This window comes from Pongo abelii, chromosome 9, assembly GCF_028885655.2.
Source record: "Pongo abelii isolate AG06213 chromosome 9, NHGRI_mPonAbe1-v2.0_pri, whole genome shotgun sequence".
In the NCBI taxonomy this organism is placed as follows: Eukaryota; Metazoa; Chordata; class Mammalia; order Primates; family Hominidae; genus Pongo; species Pongo abelii.
The window spans coordinates 60,145,322-60,166,919 of record NC_071994.2 but is presented as its reverse complement, the minus strand read 5'-3'; the positions used below and the strand labels follow the sequence as shown (position 1 = coordinate 60,166,919).

General features: G+C 45.2%; 1 protein-coding gene and 2 non-coding genes across 3 annotated transcripts; all 3 read right to left on the bottom strand.

Moving 5' to 3' along the window:
- Positions 1-12,421: 12,421 nt before the first annotated feature.
- RPS13 (ribosomal protein S13) lies at positions 12,422-15,694 on the bottom strand. Its single transcript, XM_003777803.4, has 6 exons — positions 15,527-15,694; positions 15,337-15,385; positions 15,076-15,154; positions 13,466-13,635; positions 13,101-13,201; positions 12,422-12,499 (listed from the first exon to the last, which is right to left on the bottom strand). The coding sequence occupies exons 1-6, from the start codon at positions 15,547-15,549 to the stop codon at positions 12,466-12,468; spliced, it is 456 nt and encodes a 151-aa protein (XP_003777851.1). The 5' UTR covers positions 15,550-15,694; the 3' UTR covers positions 12,422-12,465.
- Positions 12,687-12,777, bottom strand: LOC112135699 (small nucleolar RNA SNORD14). Its single transcript, XR_002916936.1, has one exon. It is a non-coding gene; the product is annotated as a small nucleolar RNA SNORD14 (small nucleolar RNA).
- On the bottom strand, positions 13,791-13,880 carry LOC112135697 (small nucleolar RNA SNORD14). The gene has a single exon (XR_002916934.2). It is a non-coding gene; the product is annotated as a small nucleolar RNA SNORD14 (small nucleolar RNA).
- Positions 15,695-21,598: the final 5,904 nt, after the last annotated feature.

Genomic DNA, 21,598 nt, shown 5'->3' with positions numbered 1-21,598 from the left:
CAACATACAAAAATTAGTAGCATTTCTACATGCCAACAATGAACAATCTGAAAAAGAAATTAAAATGTAATGCCATTTACAACAGCCACAAATAAAATTAAATACCTAGGAATTAACCAAAGAAGTTAAAGATCTCTATAATGAAAATCATAAAACACTGATGAAAGAAACTAAAAAGGACACCAAAAAAATGGAAAAATATTCCACGTTCATGGATTGGAAGAATCAGTATTATTGAAATGTCCATACTACCCAAAGCAATCTACAGATTCAATGCAATCCCTATCTGAACCCTCTCCTCAGTGAGTGATTGTGTGAGTACAGGCAGTGCTTCTCAAACTTTCATGGGCATCAGAATTCCCTACAGTTTGTTAAAAACAGATTCCCTTCCCTTGACTGTGTGGTTCTGTATGAGGCCTGAGATTCTGTTTTTGTTTTTTGTTGTTTTTTTTTTTTTTGAGACAGGGTCTCACTCTGTCGCTAAAGCTGGAGTGCAGTGACACGATCATGGCCCACTGCAGCCTCCATCTCCCAAGCTCAAACTATCCTCCTGCCTCAACCTCCCGAGTAGCTGGGACTACAGGTGTGCACCACCATGCCCAGCTAAGAGATTCTGCATGTTTAATAAGCTACATTCCCACCAGGTGATTCTCTTGAAGGAAGTTCCAGACTACACTTTGAGAAATGCTGCTCTAAGAGAATATGTGTCTGGAAGTTCTGAGAGACATGGAAGGGAGCAGGTGACCCGAGGTACATATGTATAACATTTCTTTCTTTCTTTTTTTTTTTTGTGAGATGGAGTCTCGCACTGTCACCCAGGCTGGAGTGCAATGGTGCAATCTCGGCTCACTGCAACCTCTGCCTCCTGGGTTCAAGCAATTCTGCCTCAGCCTCCCGAGTAGCTGGGATTACAGGTGCCCGCCACCAAGCCCGGCTAATTTTTTATATTTTTAGTAGAGATGGGGTTTCACTCTATTGGCCAGGCTGGTCTCAAACTCCTGACCTCGTGATCTGCCTGCCTTGGCCTCCCAAAGTGCTGGGATTATAGGTGTGAGCCACTGTGCCCGGCCAACATGTGTATAACATTTCTAGAAAAATATGCAAAAAACATTGTTAGCTTCTGAAAAGGAGGCTAGAAGTTCTGGTGTACGGGTAAGACCTGTTTTTATATTTTAAAAAACTTTAATTTTTTTTCACCTCAAGCATGTACTACTTTCTTAATTTAGAAACATTTAGCACATTGCCCAACAAAGAGTAGGTGCTCAGTAAGTAAAAGTTATTTTCTTTTTTGTTCTTTACCCAAACATTTGCTGCCCTTTCTCTTCCTCATTTCCTCCCCACCAGAAGTATTCCCATTCATGCATTTGATTAATAAATATCAGTGGAATACATATCATGTGCTAGGCACTGTTCTAACAGTATAGCTGCATACACACAACAGACACAGTTCTTGCCTGCAAGGAGCTTACATTCTAGTGCTCTCTTGTCCCCACCTCGGCACATTTTGATTCATGAATTCCTGCCTCCTTAGCTTTGTACAGGCCATGCCCTCACACAAACCTAAAGTACCCTTTCCAACTCCCCTCCTTCAGAACAGGACCTAAATTCTCCCTGAAGCTTTCCCTGAACTCCAGTGACATCCCCATGGAGGTTTGATGGGAGCTCTGGACCAGGCTTCTGCTGCCCTCTGGTGGGGCTTCCTGGTGGCTCAAGGGCCAGTGCCCTGGGGACCTCAACTCTAGGGCCTGCCTCTCCCGACCTGGCATCTACGCAGTCTTGGGTGGGCCAGGCCCAGGGGATCTGTGTACCCAGAATACACTGACTTCCCTGGACCTGGCTCAGAGCTATGATCTGTGTGTCCCTAACTCTGAGCCAGACTGTCCCTAAAGGCCACAGTCTTTGTAGAGGCAATGCGGTATGGGACAGTAAGTAGTGCCACTGCCTGGGGGTGCTGGTAGTTGGGGAGGGAGGGAGGGTAGAGAAGTGGGGGAGGAGACACCAGGTAAAATAGCTTTAACAGAATTATCTTATCTTTTCTTTTCTTTCTTTCTTTTTTTTTTTTTTTTTTGAGACAGAGTCTCTCTCTGTTGCCCAGGCTGGAGTGCAGTGGCGTGATCTCAGCTTACTGCAACTTTCACCTCTTGGGTTCAAGCGATTCTCCTGCCTCAGCCTCCCAAGTAGCTAGGATTACAGGCATGAGCCACTAGGCCTGACTAATTTTTGTATATTTAGTAGAGACAGGGTCTCACCATGTTGACCAGGCTGGTCTTGAACTCCTGACCTCAAATGATCCACCTGCCTTGGCCTCCCAAAGTCCTGGGATTACAGGCATAAGCCACTGCACCTGGTCTTATCCTTTCTTTTATTCTTTGTTTTTATCTTGTGCCAAAAGCAACTGATACTCTTACAGAAACATCAGAAAATAGAAACATGCAAAAGAATGATTCAAACAAATCCCATAATCCCACGTAGAGACAATTTCTTTTCACACCTGGAGCAAGAACAAAGAGGAAAGGGCAACTAGACCAGGAGCTAGGAGGCCTGGACTCCAGTCCTTGTCATCCCTCCCACTGTGTGACCCTGAGCAAGTCCCTTCTTGAAGTCTAACTCACCCATACACAAAATGAGGACTGAATTAAGTACCTACTTGGTTTACTCTTCTGTGATTCTAAGTTAGGGGTCCCAATCCTAGATGCCTTTTAAAAATACGGATGTCTGGTTCCCCACTCCCAACCCACTCGCCATCCTAGCAGATTTCTGCTTTCCCAGACAGAGCTCAAGAATCTCTATCTATCTATCTATCTATCTATCTATCTATCTATCTATCTATCTATCTATCTATCTGATCTATCTGCCTACCTACCTATCTATCTCTTCTTCTTCCCTTTCTGGAGTAAAGGAACCAATTTTTAAAAAATATTTTTTAGTGACAAGGCACAGTGGCTCACGCCTGTAATCCCAGTACTTTGAGAGGCCGAGGTGGATGGATCACCTGAGGTCAGGAATTCAAGACCAGCCTGGGCAACATAGTGAAACCCCCTCTCTACTAAAAATGCAAAAATTAGCTGGGCATGGTGGCATGTGCCTGTAATCTCAGCTACTTGGGAGGTCGAGGCATGAGAATCGCTTGAACCCAGGAGGCAGAGGTTGCAGTGAGCCGAGATTGTGCCATTGCATTCCAGCCTGGGCCACAGAGCAAGGCTGCGTCCCAAAAAAAAAAACAAAACTGTTTTTACTTTTCAGAGACAGAGTCTTGCTCTGTGGTCCAGGCTAGAGTGTAGTAGTGATCTCCCTGCAGCTTTGATCTCCCAGGCTTAAGCAATCCTCCCATCTCAGCCTCCCGAGTAGCTGGGACTATAGGCATGTGCCACCATTAGTAATTTTTTTTTTTTTTTCCCTTGAGATGGAGTCTTGCTCTGTCACCCAGGCTGGAGTGCAATGGTGCGATCCCGGCTCACTGCAACCTCCACCTCCTGGGTTCAAGTAATTCTCCTGCCTCAGCCTCCCGAATAGCTGGGATTACAGGTGCCCGCCACCATACCCGGGTAATTTTTTTGTATTTTTAGTGGAGATGGGGTTTCACCACGTTGGCCAGACAGGTCTTGAACTCCTTACCTCGTGATCCGCCAGCCTCGGCCTCCCAAAGTGCTGGGATTACAGGCATGAGCCACCGCACCTGGCCTAATTTTTTTACTTTTTGTTGAGACAGTCTTACTATTTTGCCCAAGCTGGTCTCACACTCCTGAACTCAAACGATCCTCCCACTTCAGCCTCCCAAAGTGCTGCGATTACAGGCATGAAGGAATCAGTATTTTAGGATGGGCACGGTGGCTCATACCTGTAATCCCAGCACTTTGCAAGGCGAAGGCTGGCGGATCACTTGAGGCCAGGAGTTTCAGACTAGCTTGGCCAACATGGTGAAACCCCCTCTCTACTAAAAACACAAAAATTAGCCAGGCATGGTGGCATTCACCTGTAGTCCCAGCTACTCAGGAGGCTGAGGCAGGAGAATTGCTTGAACCCGGGATGGGGAGGCTGCAGTGAGCCGAGATTGCACCACTACATTCCAGCCTGGGCAACAGAGCAAGACTCTGTCTCAAAAAAAAAAAAAAAAAAAATCAGTATTTTAGGCCAGGAGCAGTGGCTCACGCCTGTAATCCCAACACTTTGGGAGGCCGAGGCAGCCGGATCACCTGAGGTCAGGAGTTCGAGACTAGCCTGGCCAACATGGTGAAACCCCATCTCTACTAAAAATAGAAAAATTAACCGGGTGTGGTGGCGGGTGCCTGTAGTCCCAGATACTCGGGAGGCTGAGGCACGAGAATCACTTGAACCCGGGAGGCAGAGGTTGCAGTGAGCTAACGCCACTGCACTCCAGCCTGGGCAACAGAGTAAGACTCGGTCTCAAAAAGAAAAGAAATCACGATTTATTAAAAGTCTTCTGGGAGTATCCCAATGAATGCCTCCTGGTCAAGAAGTATTGGTGGATATCTTTCTAGATATTTGTATGTTTGTGCATAATTTTTTTTAACAAAAATGGAATTATTGTATATATGTTAATATATTGAGGTATATTTCATACCTTAATTTAAGCAGCCCACTAATCAGTTAGGCAGTTCCAACTTTGTACTATTACAAATATTGAAAAACAGTAAAAGTAGGCTAAAAACAAATTACAAATAATTAGGGAAAACCCCTGAAAAGTTCAGGAAAAGGACAAAAATGCTTAAAAACTCTTAAAGCATTGAAAATTGCTTGATGAAGCATGAAAATGACCAACATTATATATATTAAAAAAAAACAGCAACTGGGAAATACTCATTTTCAATCAAATCATTATTTCAATCAAAATGTTGTATTCACCAGAATGCTTTCAGAAAACTTGCTTTCAGTCCAATCATATGCCTCTGTGGGAGGCAGCCAGCAAGAGCTTCCTTCCAGCTCCCACGAAGTCCTTGGAAAAGGTTTGGGATCCCCACTGCCAGCAGTTCTAACTGGGAAATAAACATCAGACCAACCACTGTGCATGTACCCAGCAAGGATCTGCCGATTATCTTATGTGCCAGGCGCTGTGCTGGGCACTGGGAATATGAGGCAACCAAGATAGTTTCTGCCATCCTCCCCCACAGGGGCTCACAGTCGTCTGGTAGGGCAGACAGACACATCCACAGGTAATTCCAGTACAGGCTGAGATGAGATGAGAGCAGGGAGGCATGGTAAACGGGGAGAGGCAAGTGAAAGCTTCTCCCCTGTCCCTCCAGCAGCCGTAGGACCATAGAAACACAGCCTCTTTCTCCTCAACAAAATGTTCTCCTTACTTTTGCTGTGAAACAAATTACCCCAAAAACCTAGTGGTTTAAAACAATCATTTGATTATGCTCAAGGATTCTGTAAATCAAGAATTCAGGGCTAGGTGCAGTGGCTCATGCCTGTAATCCCAGCACTTGCGAGGCCAAGGCAGGATAACTGCTTGACCCCAGGAGTTTGAGACCAGCGTGGGCAACATAGGGAGACCCCGGTCTCTACGAAAGAAAAAAAAGAATTCAGATAGGGTACTACAGGAGTGGCTTCTGTACTCCAGAATGTCTGTAGTCTCAGCTGGGAAGATTGAGTGGCTGGGGTGACTCAAAGGCTCTGGAGGCAGGTATCATGTGGAGGTATCTTCACTCAGGAGCCTGGTGGTTAGTGCTGGCTGTCACATGGGACCTCCACCATGGCTGTTTTCCAGAGCACCCACACATGGCTGAGGCTTCCTCACAGCATGGAGGCCTCGGGGTGGGTCTGCACAGCAACTCAGGATCCCAGACGTGAGTGTCCCAGGCAACAAGGCGTTTTCTGCCCTGGTCTCGGAATTCCTCAACTGTCACTTCAGCTGAATTTTATTGTTACAGCCAGCCACAGCCTGCCATGTTGATAGGGAGAGGAATTAGACACCACGTCTTGATTGGAGAGCAGTAAGGTTCAAGAAGACAAGTGGGACAGATTTTGTTGTGGTCATTTTTTTTTTTTTTTCCAGAGACAGGGTCCCTCTGTCCCAATCATAGCTCACTGCAGCCTCAAACTCTTGGGTTCAAGCAATCCTCTCACCTCAGCCTTCCAAGTTCTGGAAAGAAAAAATCCAGCTAACTTTTTTATTTTTTGTAGAGATGTGAGTCTCACTGTGTTGCCCAGGCTGATCTCAAACTCCCGGCCTCAAGAGGTCTTCCTGCCTTGGCCTCCCAAGGTGCTGGGATTACAGGCATGAGCCACTGAATCTGGCCTGTTGTGGCCATACAGTCTACCACACCCGAGGTGGACCCAGGCACACCATTTACTGCCAGGAGGGCAGGCCTGAGAGGGGCCCAGCTGGGTGCAATGGAGGTAAGATGGGAAGGAAGCTGCACTCTTCTATCCTTAGGCAATTTCATGTGACCATGGCTTCACTTTCTGCTCCTCCATGATGACTTTTTCTTTTTTTTTTTTTTTTAAGACCGAGTCTCACACTGTTGCTCAGGCTAGAGTGCAGTGGCACAATCTCGGCTCACTGCAACCTCCACCTCCTGGGTTCAAGCAAGTCTTGTGCCTCAGCCTTCCGAGGAGCTGGGATTACAGGCACACGCCACCACGCCTGGCTAATTTTTGTATTTTTAGTAGAAACGGGGTTCCACCATGTTGGCCAGGCTTGTCTTGAACTCTTGACTTCAAGTGATCTGCCCACCTCGGCCTCCCAAAGTGCTGGGATAACAGGAGGGAGTGCCACCCAGCCTCCCTTATGGCTTTTCCATCTCACCAGTGTGTCAAATTGTCCGCCTACTTTACCTTTTGTGCCTCAGTTTCTTCTGAATAATGGAGAGGCTAATACTATCTACCTCATAGAGCGACCATGAGGACTAAATGAGACAATATGGTAGTTCCCCATTGTCCACAGAGGGTATGTCCCAAGGCCCCAGTGGTTGCCCGAAACTGTGGACAGTACAGAATCTTTTATGTGCTATTTTTTTTCTACACATACATACCTATGATAACATTTGATTTATAAATTAGGCACAGTAAGAAATTAGCAACTAATAATAAAATAGAACAATTATAACAATATGCTGTCATAGGTTATTTTTAAATTTATGAATTATTTCTAGAATTTTCCATTTTATATTTTCAGCCCACTGTTGGCCATGGATAAAGGAAACCATGAAAAAGGGGGGAAACTACCATACTTACAAAATACTCACTGCAAAGCCGGGCGCAGTGGTTCATGCCTGTAATCCCAACACTTTGGGAGGCCGAGGTGGGCAGATCACCTGAGGTCTGGAGTTCAAGACCAGACTGACCAATATGGCGAAACCCCGTCTCTACTAAAAATACAAAAATTAGCCAGGCGTGGTGTCAGGCACCTGTAATCCCAGCTACTCAAAAGGCTGAGGCAGGAGAATCACTTGAACCTGGGAGGTGGAGGTTACAGTGAGCTGAGATCATGCCACTGCACTCCATCCTGGGGGATAGAGCAAGACTCTACCTCCAAAAAAAAAAAACAGGGAACAAGGATGAACTCTGAGCAGTGGTGCGCTGGGGCTGGTTTGTATGGGCTCGCAAGAGGCAACTCTCAAGCTTTCAGGAATGCTGCAAGCCAGTTAAACACAGGCATTAAAAATCATATAAACTCGCAGATAAAGTATATTCAAAACAAGCATAGTAAATCCTTAGAACTCACCACTTTCTAATTATTTCACACCATTTAACTATTATCCATGGTCTCCAAGTCATTTATGTCTGTTACATCTGCAGAGGAGAGATACGATGTAATGGTCTGCTCCTGAGCATCTCATACTAACCCCTGGTTGTAACATCCTATTAGTAACTTGAAATCGGCCATGGTGGGAGTTCCAGAAAGTCTAATGTACAAATAATGAGTTTTGCAAAGAGAACACAGAAAATAGTGGGGAAGAAATTATTAAAGGAATAATTCAAGAAAATTTCCTAGAACTGCAAGACAATTTTCAGACTGAAATAGTTCACTGAGTTCCTTGCAAAACATGAAAAAAATAAAAGCCAAGGTATTTTTGCAAATTTCAGAACATCAAGCACTAATAAGATGATCCTGAAAGCATTGAGTCAAGAAAGAAAAAAACAAACCACCAAGTTACAAAGGAGTGGGAATCAGAATAACATCTGACTTCTCAGCAATAGCATTTGGTTTTTGTTTTTAAACCTATAAACAATAAGTGATGCTAAAAACGTTTAAGGAAAATTATTTCTGGCCAGGCATGGTGGCTTATGCCTGTAATCCCAGCACTTTGGGAGGCCGAAGTGGGCGGATCACTTGAGGTAAGGAGTTTGAGACCAGCCTGGCCAACATGGCGAAACCCTGTCTCTATTAAAAATACAAAAAATTAGCCAGGAGTGATGGCGGACACCTGTAATCCCACCTACTGGGAGGCAGAGGCAGGAGAATCACTTGAACCTGGGAGGTGGAGGTTGCAGTGAGCCGAGATCATGCCATTGCACTCTAGCCTGATGGCAACAAGAATGAAACTCTGTCTCAAAAAAAATAAAAAATAAAAAAGGAGTAATATCCGGTGTTTATCAGCGATTCAAGGGGGGATACAGAATAGGCAGATGCACACCTAAGTCTGGAGTTCAAGGAGGATCTGCCCTGGAGATATGAATTTGAGTGCAGTAGCTTTAAAGATGGCATGGAAAGCCATAGATTAGATGAAGTTACCAGGAGTTGAGATGAACAGAAAAAATGAGGTCCAAGAACTGAGCCTTTTGTTAGGGACTGCTAGAGGCGGTGTTTCCCACATCCTCCAAAAGGGAGCAAACCAAGAAAGAGGAAGACAGAAGATAAGGAAAGAGGAATCTGACACTGGAGACAGAATATTCGGATTGATGGTGAACGGGGATCCCAGAACTACAGGTCTCAGGGTAAGCTGTCTAAACTGGCACTAGAGGATGAAGCGTCCTGGGAGGGTATCACCAAGGAAAAACAAAAAGAGTAACCCTGTTTGAATATACTGAGATTAAACTATGGCTCAAAGTTTGGGGATGAGATAGAAACAGGAACACAGAACTCTAGGCAGATGGAAAAACAAGGTAATTACTAACATATTTTTTGTAGATATATTTACAGAATTGTAAATATGGAATCACATCAACACTGTACATAAAAGTCATAGAAATGTAAACACAGAATATTGATTGAACCATAAACGATTACAGAATTATGAGGATGCCAGGAAAGGGGCATAAAAATGTTATTTGGAGCAATTCTCCTAGATACACATCCCAAAAATTGAAAACAGGTACTCAAACAAGTACATGTACACAAATATTCAGAGCAGCACTATTTGAAACAGTCAAAAGGTGGAAACAATCCAAATATCCATCAACTAATAAATGCATAAACAAACTGTGGTACACATAGGGAAATACTATTCAGCCACAAAAAGGAATGAAGTACTGACACATGCTATGTTAGTGAACCTCAAAAACATCATGCTAAGTGAAAGACTGCCAGACACAAAAGGTAAGATACTGTATAAATCCACTCATGAAATATCCAGAAAAGGCAAATCCATAAAAACGGAAAGCGGATTGGTGGCTGCTAGGGGTTGGTGGGGGGAGTAAAAAATGGGGATAACTGCTTAATGAGTATGGGCTTTTTGTTTTTTGAGACAGAGGTCTATGTTGCCCAGGCTGCTCTCAAACTCCTGGGCTCAAGCGTTCCTCCCATCTCAGCCTCCCAAAATGCTGGGACTAAGTCAAGAGGAGTGTGGGGTTTGCTTCAAGGTGATGAAAAAATGTTTTGGAACTACATAAAGGTAGTGGTTGTACAATATTATGAATAAACAAATGCCACTGTTCACTTTAAAATGGGGAATTTTATAATGTGAATTTCACCTCAATTTTTTTAAAAAAGAATGTTACTTAGAAATAAGAAGGTGGGCCGGGCACGGTGGCTCACGCGTTATCCCAGCACTTTGTGAGGCCGAGGCGGGCAGATCATGAGGTCAGGAGTTCAAGACCAGCCTGACCAACATGGTGAAACCCCACCTCTACTAAAAATACAAAAATTAGCTGGGCATGGTGGCATGCGCCTGTAATCCCAGCTACTCGGGAGGCTGAGGCCAGAGAATTGCTTCAACCGAGAGACGGAGGTTGCAGTGAGCCGAGATCGTGCCACTGCACTCCAGCCTGGGCAACAGAGCAAGACTCTGTCTCCAAAAAATAATAATAATAAGGCATATTATATACCAGAAAAACAGCTATGTATTTAAAGTGGTTGCCCTCATCTTCAGGAAGGTGGGGCTGCAAAAAGGAAAAGATTGTTTTTAGTTATGTCTTATCAAATGATTCAACAGGCTGGGCGCAGTGGCTCACACCTGTAATCCCAGCAATTTGGGAGGCGAAGGTGGGTAGATCTCTTGAGGCCAGGAGTTTGAGACCAGCCTGGCCAACATGGCAAAATCCCGTTTCTACTAAAAATACGAAAATTAGCCAATCATGGTAGCAGGCACCGGTAACCCAGCTACTCAGGAGGTTGAGGCACAAAAACTGCTTGAACCTAGGAGGTGAAGGTTGCAGTGACCCAAGATCATACCACCACACTCCAGCCTGGGTGATAAATAAAAGATAAATAAAACCACATACATGTGTAAGTTTAAGAATAATAAGATGGGCCGGGCACAGTGGCTCACATGAGGTCAGGAGTTCAAAACCAGCCTGACCAACATGGTGAAACCCTGTTTCTACTAAAAAAAAAAATACAAAATTAGCTAGGCATGGTAGCTCATGCCTGTAATCCCAGCTACTTGGGAGGCTAAGGCAGTAGAATCACCTGAACGCGGGATGCAGAGGTTGCAGTTGAGCAGAGATTGCACCATTGGACTCCAGCCTGGGCAACAAGAGTGAAACTCCATCTCAAAAAAAAAAAAAAAAATAGGCTGGGTGCAGTGGCTCACACCTGTAATCCCAGCACTTTGGGAGGCCAAAGTGGGCGGATCACGAAGTCAGGAGATCGAGACCATCCTGGCTAACACGGTGAAACGCTGTCTCTACTAAAAATATAAAAAATTAGCCAGGCATGATGGCAGATGCCTGTAGTCCCAGCTACGCAGGAGGCTGAGGCAGGAAAATGGCGTTAACCCGGCAGGTGGAGCTTGCAGTGAGCTGAGATCACGCCACTGCATTCCAGCCCGGGCGACAGAGCGATACTGTAAGATGGACACCTACCACTTGAAAAGATGATTTTTCAAGGAAGAAAACAGTTGTTGAAGGAAACCTACAAATTCTAGGTGCTCACATGGATAGATTAGGACAAATAATGTGCATATGCTATTTCCAACTGGGTCAAAGTAGATGTTAGAAAAAAAAAAAGCATATGGAAGCTTTTTTTTTTTTTTGAGACGGAGTCTCACTGTCACCCAGGCTGGGGTGCAGTGATGTGATCTCCTCACTGCAACTTCCACCTCCTGGGTTACAGGTGCCTGCCACCATGCCCAGCTTATTTTTTTATTTTTAGTAATGACAGGGTTTCACCATGTTGGCCAGGCTAGTCTTGAACTTCTGACCTCAGGTGATCCACCCACCTTGGCCTCCCAAAGTGTGGGGATTACAGGCGTGAGCCAACACGTGCAGCCATTTCTGAATTCTGAAGGATCGTGGCTCTGTAAACAAACACCAGCCACTCATGCAGCTTAACCATTTCTAAGTCTTATAACCTTGAACCACTCCCTAGGGTTGTCTGAGATTTTACTCATTCAAGCAGCAATACCCATTTACCCCATTAGGTTAAGAATTAAATTAAAACACAATACCAAAACAAGTAAATCTTACCTTAACCCATCCAAAGATTTTCAAAGGCCAGGAACCCAAGCCCATTTCAGATATTCTTCCTAAACCCCCAATGCTCCAGACTGTGCCTGTTTACTGTCCCCTAGATTCCTTCATCTTTAACCCTCACCACAAGATCCAATGTCTCTCCATATCCCCCTCCCTCGACACTTTTATGTATTAGATTAGTGCAAAAGTAAATGTGGTTTTTGCATTAAAGTAATGGCAAAAACCACAATTACTTTTGCACCAACCTAATATTACTATTTCTGATGCTACAAGTGGTTAACATCTGCCAGGGATCTATCTCAGTCTTTAACATTAAATGTATCAAAAATACTTAGAAACATTTTTGCCATGACACCAAAACAAACACAAAGGCATTATTTCCTAGTGTCTTCCAGTTCTCCATGTTTAAAGCAACCACCTATGAGGTTATAAGCTGCTCAACTGGTTTAAGGGGCCAATCAAGGGATGTGATGGACACTATCTTACTGCTCCCTGGAATCCTAACATCAATCACCTAAAACACTTCCCCATCAAACAAGATCAACACATATGAACCACTGATATATATACATTTTTCTTCTAGGAAAATAAATATGAAACATGCTTTTAGTTAAACAATCACTTTATTGCTTGAGTACACAGACAAATTTATGCGACCAGGGCAGAGGCTGTAGATGATTCACTGAAAAAGAAAAAAGGGGAAAGAAAGAAAATCAGGATTAATACTGGTCCCTTCACATTCATTAACAGAATCTCCCCACTAATGGTGCTATTCTCAAACAGTTAATAAATCCAAACTATATAAAGTGCACCAAACTACTGAATACCTGAACCAACTCATTGTGTTCAAGCACAATGAATGAAGATGCTCACTCAGACATCCAAGGAAGAACTGGCCAACATGAGGAAAAACGTTTCTGGTGGAAACTGCGAATGTCTGGCAATCAATCATCATAGTGAGCAATTCATGCGAAAATTAATTCAAACTCCTGGGAGTAGAGGTATGAAAGGAAAATCTACCTACTACCTAAAAGAGACTCAAAGGGCTTATTCATGGTCTAAATCTGGGGTCTGCAACTATGGCCCTCTGCTTGTCTTTATTAAAGACAAGCAGCCACACCCATTCGATTATGTATTGCCTGTGGCTGCTTTCCCACTACCAGGCCAGAGCTCAAAGAGCAGTTAACCAAATAGCCCCCAAGGCTGAACATATTTACTACTAGGACTTTTACTACTGGCTGCCTCCTATTCCTGATAACAACAACAAAAGAGCTGATACTTACTATTTCCAATTGGGAGGGAGGACTCGCTTGGTCTTATAATATCGAGCCAAACGGTGAATCCGGCTCTCTATCAGAATCAGACGGAATTTAGCATCCTTATCCTAAAAATAAAATTTGGTGCAATTCAAGAAAACCACCCAAAATGACTTAACATTATCAAACATTAATTTAATAAGAGAATGTAGAGCTACCATGCACTTTCTCTAATGAAAATCTCTTTGGATAGAATTTGAACTTCAAAGCAGCACTACACTAGTTTGTGTACTAAGCCACCTTGGATAATTCAAACCAGATGCATTACATTTTACCGAAAAAATTTAGTACAAGCAGTCCTATTTAGCACCAGGTTTTATTTATTAGCTTACCTTTCTGTTCCTCTCAAGATGCTTTCGAACAGCAACTGCCTTCTTAATTAAATGGTACAGATCTTCAGGAAGATCAGGAGCAAGTCCCTTAGACTTAAGAATTCTTAAAATTTTATTGCCTGTCACAAAACGTACTTGTGCAACACCATGTGAATCTCTCAGGATTACACCTGAAAAGGGAATCACGTTTTAACTTTCAACACGAAACACAAACTGGAGAATGTGATGATGTCGAGGCTCAGAAATCAGGGCACAGTTTCCTATCTGTAAGATGGGGGTATACTTTTATACATCACAGAAACCAACATGAGAATGCACATAAAGCTCACTCAGACATCCAAGGAAGGTTTACCCAACACTAAGGAAAACCTTTCTGGTGGAAACTGCGAATGTTGGAAAACCATCATCACAGTGAGCTTGCTGGAATACAGATGACCAAAGGAATTAATGAGATTCCACAGCTAACATTTATTGAGAACTCTGGTCAGACATTCTTCTCAAAACTTTACACGTTATTTCTTTTAAACCTCTAATGAGCTCTGACTACTTACAATCTATGACATATCCCAGCACTTTGGGAGGCCGAGGCGGTGGATCACCTGAGGTCAGGAGTCTGAGACCAGCCTGGCCAACATGGTGAAACCTCGTCTCTACTAAAAATACAAAAATTAGCCGGGCGTGGTGGTGCGGCCTGTAGTCTCAGCTACTCCGGAGGCAGAGGCAGGAGAATTGGTTGCTTGAACCCAGGAGGCGGAGGTTGCAGTGAGCCGAGATCGCACCACTGCACTCCAGCCTGGGTGACAAAGTGAGAATCGGTCTCAAACAAAAACAAAAACACACAAATTAGCTGGGCCTGCTGGCGGGCGCCTGTAATCCCACCTATTCGGGAGGCTGAGGCAGGGGAATCGCTTGAATCCAGGAGGTGGAGGTTGCAGTGAGCTGAGATCGCGCCACTGCACTCCAGGCTGGGCAACAAGAGCGAGATTGTCTCAAAAAAAAAAAAAAAAAAGAAAAGAGGTGGGGTCTCTCTGTCACCCAGGAGTGCAGTGGCTTCATCATAGCTCACTGCAGCCTGGGACTTCTGGGCTCAGGTGAGCGTCCCACCTCTGCATCCCGAGTATCTGGGACTACAGGCACATTGCGGCTGGCTTTTTTGGGCGGAGGAGTAGGAGGCTAGTATATTCTCAGGCCCTAGAACCATGTTCAGCACATAGAAGGCAAACATTTGCTGAATGAAGCCACTTGCACGAAGTCACACGCACCTGAGATTCAAACCACACCTAACTGTGAGAAACTGTGTCAGGCACTCTGCTTAGCCAATTCCAACTCCTCCACTTGACAGCTGTGTGATTTGGGGATGGTTAGTATCCAGCTGCACTGTGCCTCTGTTTCCTCAACTATAAACTGGGGAGAAAGCCACGAAGATTTATTTCAAAGTATTGTGGTCAGAATTAAACGAAATCAGTACACGTGAAGTGCTTACAATGATGCCTCTAGCACGGTGCCGAAACCATAGTTTTGGCTATTTTAAAAATAACTTTACCATCTACTAGATCCTACAAGTCACACGAGGACAGGCGAAGGAGGCTATATTAGACACAAACACTCACCGATCTGTGAAGGAGTCAGGCCCTTCTTGGCCAGTTTGTAAATCTGCTCCTTCACGTCGTCAGATGTCAACTTCAACCACTGTTATGGAATAGAAAGCAGCCTTAGGATGAGAACCCAGGAATGGCGCCGAAGAACAGCGGCCTCTCCTTCCGCAAAACCGCGCTCCTCATACACGCAAGTTCCTCACCCTGGCGTCGCTTCACCCGAGACAAATGCCACCCCCCTCCGCGGATTCTCCCCGGTCCCAGCGCGTTACTTACAGTGGGGACGCTGCGTCGATAGGGTAAAGCCGACTGGGACAGGCCCTTCCTGGGGAGAGAAGCAGTCTCGAGGTGAGATGGCGGCTCGTGCCAGACCAGCCCAGAACATCATCCCCTCGGCCCGCTGCCCACACTCCCTCTCTTCCTTCCACCCCCCGCCCAGCAATCCGGCTTGATGCCCCGAGCTCACCCGGGAGCATGCATACGACCCATGATGGCGGCGGTCAGGCAACGAAAGGAGAGCGAGCGTGGAAACGCCGCAGGAAGCCACCCAACACGCAGGAAGTGACCTCACACGTTCCCGCTTCCTCGCACGCAGGAGGCGGAGCTACGCTGCGCAGCCACCGCCGGTCTGTGTGACTACATCTCCCGAAATGCATTTCAGCGTCGCAAGAGATTCGTCATCGGCCGGGCCTCATCCCAGCATGCATCGGTCTTTGGTCAGCCTTGTGGCCAGAGCGGGAATTTGAGGTTGACGCCAGCTTGCGTCGAAATTCCCTGCGGACGCCGAGGGCATAAAGATTCGAATGCTGCGCTGGGGGTGGGTATGGAGCAGGTAGGGCTGGAAGAAGCAGCCATACACAGGTGTTGGCTCATTCACCAGTGCCTGGCTTTGTCCTGGCACTAGATCCCTCAGAGTCCGCCCTGAGCCTAATAAATTAACAGATACAATAGCATGTGATGAGGACCACACGGGAAGCCATGGCAGCGGCTACCGCCCAGCCAGCGCTTCCATTTCTCATTTCTAAATCCTACCCTAATCTGTCAGGGGAGAGTCACTGACGGTGAAGAACCGGTCTAAGGAGCTGAACCAGGTCCCCGCGGATGCCTGCCGCCCTCCGCACTCGAATTCCCCTGCGCAGGGCTCTGGGGCGCTGGGCTCGCCGGGGAGAAGGGTTGGGCAGAGGTTCATGGAGCTGTGTTCCTAAGTGAGAGAGTTGGCGGGCAGGGAAGAGCCTTGGGAGCAAGATTGCAAAGGCCAAGAGGATGAGGGATAAAATGAGGCATTTGAATTTCCTGGGAAAAGGGAACCGTCAAGGAAGAAGCTTTTTTTTTTTTTTTTTTTTGAGACGGGGTTTCGCTCTTGATTCCCAGATTCCCAGGCTGGAGTGCAATGGCGCGATCTCGGCTCGCCGCAACCTCCGCCTCCCGGGTTCAAGCGATTCTCCTGCCTCAGCCTCCTGAGTAGCTGGGATCACAGGCATGCACCACCACTTCCAGCTAATTTTGTATTTTTAGTACAGATGAGTTTTTCCATGTTGGTCAGGCTGGTCTTGAACTCCTGACCTCAGGTGATCCCCCCGCCTCGGCCTCCCAAAGTTCTGGGATTACAGGCGTGAGCCACTGCGCCTGGCCGGAAGAAGCTCTTAAGACAGACCTAGCCTGGGCAACATGGCGAAACCCCCTCTCTATAAATACAAAGAATTAGCCGGGCGTGCTCATTCGTGCCTTTGGTTCCAGCTACGAAGGAGGCTGAGGTGGAGAATCTCTGGAGCCAGGAAGGAGATTGCGGTGAGCCGAGATAGCACCACTGAGCGCCAGCCTGGGCAACAGAGCAAGACTCTGTCTTAAAAAAAAAGAAAAGAAAAGGAAAGAAAGAAAAAGACTGACTCAGTGCTGGTACACAACAATGAATTGAAAGAATGGGCAAATGAAGCCGCTTTTAAAAATTTTAAAAAGTAAGCATAGCTCTAGGAAGGAGGGAGGTCAGTGAAATCAAACTGTCGACAAGCTTAAAGTAACTGGCGAGATGCTGAGAAACTAGATACTGAAACATCCGCTCTTATCTTTTAACCTGTCACTATTTGAAATAAAGTTATCAGGGATAGCCGGGCGCGGTGGCTCACGCCTGTAATCCCAGCACTTTGGGAGGCTGCGGCGGGTGGATCACGAGATCAAGAGATCGAGACCATCCTGGCTAACACAGTGAGACCCCGTCTCTACTAAAAATATAAAACAATTCGCCGGGCGTGGTGGCGGGCACCTGTAGTCCCAGCTACTCAGGAGGCTGAGGCAGGAGAATGGCATGAACCCGGGAGGCGGAGCTTGCAGTGAGCCGCGATCGCACCACTGCACTCCAGCCTAGGTGACAGAGTGAGACTCCGTCTCAAAAAAAAAAAAAAAGTATCAGGGATAAAGAGAGAACCCTTTATAACAACAAAGGGGTCAATTCTCCACGAAAACAACACCCCCCCCAAAAAAGCCATAATCTATCACTATTTGATTAATAACTTTTCCCAAAGCATTAGGAATTTTAGTCAAATCGGGTACCCTATTTGGGTAATGTTTTTTTCCTAGCATAGTTTATCATTAGCCAATTTTACATTTTTAGTTCAGATACGGAATAGGTATCTCAAATTTAATATGACTCCAATTCCCAAACCATGCCCTTTTGTTTCAGTTAAACACGATCCTGTTTGCTCAAACTTAATACAAACCTAGGCATCTCCATTTTTCTCTGATTTCCCTCTGTCATCCCAGCTCTACCACAAGAATGTATCATGAATATGTTCCCTTTGCCCCATTTCCACCTTCAGTCCTAGCCACCATCATCTCCCATCTGGGCAACTCGGTAGTGTCCACACCGTCTGGTCACGTTCCCACTCTAAACACAAGCCACTCTCCACCTAGCAGTCAGAGTGATCCATTAAATACATAAAGCAGATTAATTCGTTGCTCCCCTGTGTAAATCCCTCCCATACTTTCTCAATGCACCTAAGATCCAATCCCTGGACCCACGTCTTGCTACTATCCCCCGATTCTAAACGCTCCAACCGCCCTTACTCCTTTCTGACTCTACAAGGTAACAACGTGTTCCTTTCCTGCTTAGAGCCCTTCCTCTTGCTGTTGGCACTGCCTGAAGTGCTTGCTCTTCCTCAAGACCTTTTCAGGTCTCACTTTCACATCCTGGCCTCCATGTCATCTCAGGGTGGCTTTCCCTAAATAGGATCATCTAAAGTAGTCCTTCCCAACACAATATCCTATTGATTACCTTCAAAGCACCCAAATCTCTAACATCCTTTCTAGTTGCTTGTTTGGTTGCCTGTCCACCTCCAGTAAAAATTAGCTCTGAGAGTACAACGTTTATTGCTTTATCTCCAACACCCACAAGAGTGCCTGGCAGGAAGTTAGGTACTCAGTAATTATTTGAAAGAATGAACCTAAATAATGTCATTTTTCCCCCCCTTTGTAGATGTCTAGATTGTAGACTTTATTTCAGGAAGGTGATGGGAATAGTAGATTTGGCAATCTAGTCCCAGATTACAGGATGTCCGTGTGTGATTTGGGTTGTCAGTTAGTTACACATGAAGTTTTTTTTTTTGTTTGTTTGTTTTTGAGAGAGAATCTCGTTCTGTCACCCAGGCTGGAGTGCAGTGGCCTGATCTTGGCTCACTGCAACCTGCACCTCCCGAGTTCAAGAGATTCTCCTGCCTCAGCCTCCCGAGTAGTTGGGACTACTGGCACCTGCCACCACGCCCGGCCAATTTTTGTATTTTAGTAGAAATGGGGGTTTCACCATGTTGGCCAGGCTGGTCTCAAACTCCTGATCTCAAGTGATCCGTCTCAGCCTCCCAAAGTGCTGGGATTACAGGTGTGAGCCACTGCACCCGGCCTGCCATAGTTATTTTATCTGGTAATATTTGTATATTCAGTAATGATGATAAAATACGATGTAGTGCTGAGTTTTAATCAAACGGTGTTTACCTTCTATTAAGCCATGCTCCATTGCCTTTATATGTGGCACGCTTTTGTGAGAGCTGCTTTTGCAAATTGGAAACTTCTAATTTTTTAGACAAAGGGAAAGTTATAATTTTAGTATCTAGAAAATAGTTACTGTTAATGCATTTATTAAGGGCAGAAGTTCAGTGATCAAATAGCTTTACAAACTGAATTTTTAGTATTTTTTTACTGAAGTAAAAGCTTTACAAACTGAATTTTTACTATTTTTTTACTGAGGTAAATTCATACCATGAAATTCACTTTATTTAACCATTTTGAAGTATACAGTTACTTCAGTAACTTTTATTACACCCACAATGTTGTGCAGTCATTACCACTAATTCCTGATATGTTATTACCCCCAAAAGAAACCCGGTAACTATTAAGCTGTTGGCTCTCCAGTCTCCTCTCCCCACTCTAATCTGCTGTCTCATGGACTTGCCTATTCTGGACATTTCATATAAATAGAATCATAAGGCCAGGCACGGTGGCTCATGCCTGTAATCCCAGCATTTTGGGAGGCCGAGGTGGGTGGATCGCGAGGTCAGAAGTTCAAGACCAGCCTGGCCAACATGGTGAAACCCCGTCTCTACTAAACATACAAAAATTAGCCGGGTATGGTGGCAGGCACCTGTAATCCCAGCTACTCCGGAGACTGAGGCAGAGAATCGCCTGAACCCAGGAGGTGGAGGTTGCAGTGAGCCGAAATGGCGCCACTGCACTCCAGCCTGGGCGTGAGCCACCGCGCCCGGCCTTATGATTCTATTTATGTGAAATGTCCAGAGACGGAGTTTTGTCATGTTTGCCAGGCTGGTCTCAAACTCCTGATCTCAGGTGATCCATCCACCTTGGCCTCCCAAAGTGCTGGGATTACAGGTGTGAGCCACCGTGCCCGACCTTTTTTTTAAGGGACGGGGTTGCTCAGGTTGGCCTTGAACTCCTGGGCTGATGCAACCCTCCAGCCTCAGCCTTCCAAAGTGCTGGGATTATAGGCATGAGCCACTCCCTAGCTTCCTAAGCATGTTTTCAGAGTTCATTCATGTTGTAGCATGTATCAGTACTTTTTCTCTTTTTATGACCGAATAAAAGTCCATTGTATGGACTTTTTTTTTTTTTTTTTTTTTTTTTTGAGACGATCAAGCGATTCTCCTGCCTCAGCCTCTGGAGTAGCTGGGATTACAGGCATGTACCACCATGCCCAGCTAATTTTGTATTTTTAGTAGAGACGGGGTTTCTCCATGCTGGTCAGGCTGGTCTGGAACTCCTGACCTCAGGTGATCTGCCCGCCTTGGCCTCCCAAAGTGCTGGCATTACAGGCATGAGCCACCACGCCTCGCCCTTTGCCTATTTTATTTTTTTAATTTTTTCTTGCTCTGCCGTCATCCAGGCTGGAGTGCATGGCACGATCTTGGCTCACTGCAACCTCTGCCTTCCAGATTCAAGCGATCCTCGTGCTTCAGCCTCCTGAATAGCTGGGATCACAGGAGCTATTTTGAAGTATACAGTTACTTCAGTAACTTTTACTGCACTCACAATGTTGTGCAATCATTACCACTAATTCCTGATATGTTACTACCCACAAAAGAAACCCGGTAACTGGAGCGTGCCACCACGCCTAGCTAGTTTCTGTGTTTTTTTTTAGTAGAGTCAGGGTTTTGCCATGTTGGCCAGGCTGGTCTCGAACTCCTGACCTCAGATGATCCACCCGCCTCAGCGTCTCAAAGTGCTGGGATTACAGGCATGAGCCACCATGCCCGGCCCTTTGCCCATTTTTAAATTGGACTGTCTTTTTGTTGTTGGTTGTAAGAATTCTTTATATATATCTGATTCCTTTTATCAGATACATTATTGGGAAATATTTTTTCCCATTCTATGGGTTGTCTTTTATTTCTTTAATAGCGTCCTTTGATGCACAAAAGTTAATTTTGATGAAGTCCCAATTAATCCATTTTTTTCTTTTGTGGCTCATGCTTTTAGTGTCACATCTAAGAATCATCAAATCCAAGGTCATAAGATGTATGTACACCCAGGTTTTTGTTTTATTCTAAGAGTTTTATATTTTTGGCTTTCTTTTTTCTTTTTTTTTTTTTCTCCCAGAGACAAGGTCTCGCTCCATCACCCATGCTGTAGCGCAGTGCTGAGATCTGGCTTATTGCAGCCTTGAACTCCTGGGCTCAAGGGATCCTCCCACCTTGACCTGCCAAAGTACTGGGATTGCAGGTGGGAGCCACTGTGCCCAACCACTTTTAGCTCTTATGTTCAGGTCTTTGATCCATTTTGAGTTATTTTTTTTATGTGGTGTAAGAGTCCTACTGATGCTTTTGCATGTGGTTATCCAGTTGTACCGGCACCATTTATTGGAAAAACCTTTTCTTTTTTTAAATGGTCAAAAAAACCCACAACTTTTTCTCTTTAAATGGTCTTGACAGTGTTGGTGTGTGTCTTTCCTGGATCATGATTCAAACAAATAAAAAGAACCAAATACTGATTCTTGAAATGAAAAAAATACAAGAATTGGCTGAGCGTGATGGCTCACGCCTGT

Bases quoted from the DNA above. Each gene is read 5' to 3' on its own strand.
- RPS13 (XM_003777803.4), bottom strand. From the start codon at position 15,549: ATGGGTCGTATGCATGCTCCCGG. The intron at 13,202-13,465 runs GTAAGCTAATAA...TTTTATTTTTAG, and splicing joins ATCTTGAGAGGAACAGAAAG to GATAAGGATGCTAAATTCCG. The intron at 12,500-13,100 runs GTAAGTATCAGC...TTTCTTTTTCAG, and splicing joins CTCCCTCCCAATTGGAAATA to TGAATCATCTACAGCCTCTG.